General features: G+C 38.7%; 1 protein-coding gene across 1 annotated transcript in view; it reads right to left on the bottom strand.

The window, feature by feature from the left end:
- The window catches only part of man2a2 (mannosidase, alpha, class 2A, member 2), a 15947-nt gene extending 10247 nt beyond the window's left edge, over window positions 1-5700 (bottom strand). The window contains exons 1-5 of the mRNA XM_037682715.1: window positions 5584-5700; window positions 4440-4512; window positions 3573-3762; window positions 2918-3175; window positions 820-964 (exon numbers count right to left, since the gene is read on the bottom strand). Coding sequence (XP_037538643.1) covers window positions 820-964; window positions 2918-3175; window positions 3573-3704 — 535 coding nt within the window. The 5' untranslated portion in view covers window positions 3705-3762; window positions 4440-4512; window positions 5584-5700. The remainder of the gene's footprint in view (window positions 1-819; window positions 965-2917; window positions 3176-3572; window positions 3763-4439; window positions 4513-5583) is intronic.
- Between the last annotated feature and the right edge of the window lie 60 nt (window positions 5701-5760).

Below are 5760 nucleotides of genomic sequence, written 5' to 3'. Positions count from 1 at the left end.
GGGGGGGGGGGCAGTTAAGTAGGCTGCACAAGCACTGATAAACATATGGTCCATCACTAACAGCAAAACATGTCTATGATTACATGGTGAACTAATCCAAAGACATGAAAAAAAGAGCAGGTGGAGAGACTGGAAGATGTAAAAGTGCTGCATGAATAACTCGTGTTTTATTCAAACAGAGAAAAGCAAATTACTTTATAGGAAATTACTAAAATGCACCATCTGCAGTTTCAATCCCTGTAATCGTTGCGGTCTATACATAAAATGTTCAACTTTGCTGCAAGACGACAATATGACATTTCCAACAAAAAAATAGTCTATGAAGTCTGGACACTTAATGCTGCAGAAAACAGCTAAGAAAACTTTGCAGCTCCAAATGAAGCCTATCCCTACTGTTAATGAACACAATTTGCAAGTCTCCTCAGCCAGTCAACATATCAATACCTGTCAAGTTAGGAAAAACATTTCACAGGCTGGTAAACAAGTTTAATGGAAATGTCAGTCAACAGTACAATTTCAGACAATCGTTTCTAAATATAACCAGTTTTCCCAATACCAAGATCTTCCTAATTTTATTGTTTGTGGCAAAGCTGTCAATCTTGTCAACATTATACTTATAATGAGAACATTAGAAAATCGATTTCTGCATCTCTATCATAAGTAATAAGTAACTGACTAAACCTTCTCTGTACGAACCAAATCTTAACATTTACAGTTTTAAACAAACTTTTCTGTTTGCTTTAAGTTTTGTTTCAAGAAACATTCTCAGACTTTAAATCACAGACATGTTTAACATTCAACAAAGCCCTCAGGACTCACCTGGATCATTGTGAGAATGAGGGACCACAAATACTTGCAGAGGTTCATTATTCCACTCATCAGGTTCATAAGTGATGTCAAAGCCCTGTTTCCATACACCACCGTCAGGGTTATCAAACTTTAGAATGGAGTACACATCCAGCATCTAAAAAGAAAACAACTGCTTCATGAGAATAGCTCAAAAATAGGCACACAGTGACAAATACAACGTGGCTAAAATAAAACATACCAATTAACTACGGCTGGTGAAGTTAGTAACAATAATCATCTTAACTGCCAACAACATTGGTGAAAATTTTTAATCAGGTTTTAAATCAGGCCACAGCACAGAGTCAGCTCTTTTAGGAGTTTTTAATTACCTTCTTTTAATCGTTGATTCAGGAAGCTCTGCAGTTTTAGTGCTTTTAGACCTTTCTGCTGCCTTTGATATTGTAGACCACAACATCTCGTCACGTCTTCAGCAGGTGGTTGGTATGAAAGAGTTTTATCCTAGTTCAGATCCTACGTGAATCACAGGACTTTTTCCTGTTCATTTAGGTGAATGTTCATCTGTGGCTCTTCTAATTTGTGGGGTCCCTCAAGGGTCTATTTTAGGTCCACTGCTTTTTAATCTTTACTTGTTGCCTTTGGGGTCCATTTTTAGAAATTGTAGCATTCCTTTTCATTGCTTTACTGATGATATTCAGTTGTATCTGCCTACTAGGTTATACAGGGTCACTCCACTGGAACCACTCTTGAACTGTCTAAATAAAATTAAAGTCTGGGTGAAAGTAAATTTCCTAAATGTCAACATAAAATTGAAGTAATCGACTTCCATAAATGCAATGCCCTTGACACTCTTGGCCCAATGGCTTCATACACACGCTCCACTGTCAGGAATCTGGGTTTGTTTGTTTTCCCCAATAGTGCTTTTAAATTAGACAAACAGATAAGTGGAGTTGTGAAATGCAGTTTCTTCCAACTAAGACTCATTGCCAAGGTGAAGTCTTGTCTCCCTTTCAGAGACCTTGAAAAAGGTGATTCACGTTTACCTCTCATTTGGACCATTGTAATGCTTTGCATGTTGGTTTAGATTAAAAAAAAAGGTATTTATATTGCTTACAAAACATCCAGCATGCAGCAGCTCATCTTTTACCAGCAACTAGAAAACATGTCCACTTCCAAATAATTGATTTTAAGATTTTATTGCTTCTTTTTAAAAAGTTTCAAAAGGTCTGGCCCCATCATATTTATGTGATCTTCTTAACATCCACGTTCCAGTGAGAGAACTCTGGTCTACCAACCAGTTTCTCTTAGATGTCCAAACTGAAGCCCAGAAGTGATCAGGCTTTTGCAGCTGCTGCTCCAAAATAGTGGAATTGTTTATCTGATCATTTGAAGACTGTGGAGACTTTTAAATCTTTTCTCAAGACTTGTCTTTTTTCTCTGGCATTTGATCCAGACGGAGTTTGAGAACCAGTTGGAGCTGATTTTTCCTTGTTGTTGCGTGTTGTATTATATTGTTAACTTTGTGTTTCCTTAGCGGCACGAGATGTATTTTGTTCTTCTTACTTGTTTTCATTTTAATTTGACTAAATTGTAAAGCACTTTGGTCAACTTTTGTTGTTTTTATGTGCTATATAAAAAAATGGACACCGACATCTTGCTGCAACACTAAGCTCTGTTGGGAACATTTGCATTCTAGTTTTCACATTGATGTTACTTTGATACTTCCAACCAACAAACATTTTTGCATACCAGTCACATTCAACCATCTCCCATCCTCATTCTCAACCTGAATAAAAAAAAAAGAACATGATAAAGACTATGTTGGTTCCACAACCTCCAAACTACTCGAATAGCAAATTGATGGGATCTAATTGTGGATGTGGTGAAAAAGGTTCAATCAGGAGAACCCATCCCATTTTTACAGAACCAAAAAGTTCCATTGCTAAAATTTAGGCACCAGCGATCAGTTCTTCAGGATTATACATCTGTCCTAACTAGTCTGACTTTATGTGCTGGCATAAAAATAATCTATTCAGTATTATTTGGTTGGTCATAAAGCTTCACCTTTTCAGACTCGGCTTCTCATTTTGTAGAAGTATAACTTGTTTACCTGAACATCAGTTTGAACTCGGTTCCCCTCAGCAAATTGGCAATCCTGAGGTTTTACAGCAAGGAAAGTGGGTCGACCGTCGAAGGGTAGGACCCAGGAACCATTGGCACTTCTGAAAGGCAGGTGGCCACTGGGAGACACAGCTCCTGTGTCTGTGAGCTCCATTACAGAGTCCTTTATGTGGCTGATAATTTGATGGTTTTCCTCCAGAAGTTGCTCCAGCTGCTCTATCCGGTTCTGCAGGACTGAAATTTGGCTCTAAAAAGAATAAAAATAAATAAATGAATGACACCACCAACCAACCAAACCATGCAATGCTCTTCTTTCTAAGACTTGAAATTACAATGTTTACCAAAGGTATTTAATGCACAAGGATTGTGATGAGAAACAGAGAAGAATTTACAAGCCAGTGTAAATACATGTAGATAAAAAAATATATATATTCAGCTTTATATTACAAGATTAATTTAAAAAAGGACTACCATAATTAGACATAAGGCTTTAGTGGTGTAGAAATCTTTTCGCTCATGAGTTTAAGGCAGATCCAAATGTGTGATACAAGCAAAAAAAAAAGAGAAACAAAGCAGCTGTAAAAACAACTGCAGAGTGAGAGTTTTCAATCATATTCCCCAACAACTTCAACAATTATTCTTACCCTTGGAAAGTTCCCTCCATTCTGTCGCCTTGCAGGGTCATGTTGGACTCGATCCAACATCAGATAGAGTGAGAACACTGCTACACAGAATATGGCTCCTCCACACACTGTCACCTGTTTCCTTAGCTTCATCCTCCTGTGGAGCAGCCGTCCTCCCGGGATTTAAATTTTCTCAAAAATATGGCCTGAACTGCAAAGGGTTTATGTATTTAGTACAGTGAGGGGAAAAAAAAGTCCTGAAAAACTTAAACAAAATCCTTAACAGTGAAAAAATGAATGACAGAAACCAAACTATGCCAGCATGAAAGGTTTAGTCCCCCTCCTGCGATGCCTAAAGCCTCCACTAATCATACTGAAGACCACAATGATAGGAGCTACAGCAGAAGTAGCAGAGGAGAAGGGTACTAAAGCTGCAATAGCTGGCAATAAGTCTGACCGCTCAGGCCCAACCACAGCCACCGGTGGTCTCCTTCAAAGTAGCCCTTGTGCTCAACCATTCAGGAAAAGGGGGAAAAAAGCCCAAAACTGAAGATCAGACAGGGAAACTAGTGTCCCTGCAGCATGATTGTTGTTGCTGTTGTAGGTTCAGTCCCCACTTCCAGAGCAAAGTCTAATCCTCCAGTACAGACAGAGTTTGAGTGCTTTTTCCTCAAATGGCCTTGTGTGCCACAACAGTACGCCTGGCAGTTTGCACACTGAGCATGTGCAAAGGAAGAGGCAGAGGGGGAAAAAAAGACCAGCTTGGCTAAGAGCAGCAGCAGCGGCAGATTTTTTAATCAAGCCTTAGCTTTACCCCAGAGCAGCTTCAGGAATTAAAATGAGATGAATGCTATCCTTGTCTCAGCAACGTAATGACGACATATCTACCGTGGCAGCATGAGCAGCGCCTGTCCTTGATCACAAGTGCCAAGTCGACATCACATTAGGCAGTCCTCTTCAGCTGTTGGAAACAATTTAAAATAAATGTAGCATTCATAAACACATATTTTGGCCTATTTCAGAAAAACAATAAACAGCACAAGTGCACTAGCCCCTGTGGGAAAATGTGAGCTCATTTAGTTTTTTTTAAGTAAATCCAACACAAAAAGAGAAACCAAGCTAAAAGGATACAACTTTCCTCTTTGATAAATGTTCATATTTTCCTCTGGGTGTGAATCCAGTATTAGCTTCCATTAGGATCTACTTATTACCACAAACTTGGCACTCACATTGGTTAAGACTGGCTTGGAAAACAACCTTAAAATCAGCAGGAGAAAGATTTTTAAGACCATCTGGAACAGAAAAACGTTCAATACGAAATAGTTTTATGCTGATGTGCATGACCTAGAAACAAAAACACTACTTCCTACCATTTTGGTAAAATAATGTACAGCTGATTCTAATCTGCTCACTTGACTGCACAGCAGATTCACAAAAAACACGTCAATGTTATTACTAACAATGTATGAGCAAACTACTTTACACCGAATAGGTTTCTTCGGGTCGATAGGTGACATTTCTGTAAAAGTTTAACAGGAATCAATTTCAGTCAGTTATTACTAGGCTGCTTTAAACTTGAGCCCACTTACAGACTTGCATTTATTTATTCGGCCAACATCCCATCCAAGCTAAAATACACAAATTAAACAAATCTACCGGTAGTTATACATCTCATATTGTGACATTAACATCAACTCCTAAACTTCAAAACATCTGTCACTTCACTACTAAAACGGAAGTATGGTAACGTTTTTTTAGCTAAATAGGCTAATGCTAGCCCCTATGTTCTACAACTAATTTAGCTTTACGTTAGAGAGCTGTACAAGGTTAGTTTGAAATTGCATTTTATATTATTCTTCGTAGACCATTTCCTTCCTGCTCCGCCACAAACGGGCTGTTTGACATGAATAGACAATACGTGGCTGATATTCCCCTGGCGAACTATTCACTTTCTAACTAAACATCGACCAACATTTAAATTATATAAGAACTTGTTTCCTTATGAAGAAAACAGCGGGGGGAAGCAAGTTACCCATTAAAGGACGGATGATATTCCAGCCGGAAGACTGTGGAGCTCAGCAATGCTATTAGCTGAAGGCTGACAGATTACCGGAGTAGCATAGTGAGCTTAGCATTTAGCACCGTGTTTATATCTATGGTTTGGGGGGAGGAGCAAGATGGCGGGTTGAGTGGCAGTGTTTTTTTGGAG

Source organism: Nematolebias whitei, chromosome 10 (assembly GCF_014905685.2).
Source record: "Nematolebias whitei isolate Nwh7 chromosome 10, NemWhi1, whole genome shotgun sequence".
Taxonomy (NCBI): Eukaryota; Metazoa; Chordata; class Actinopteri; order Cyprinodontiformes; family Rivulidae; genus Nematolebias; species Nematolebias whitei.
This window is presented reverse-complemented; position numbering and strand designations above follow the sequence as displayed.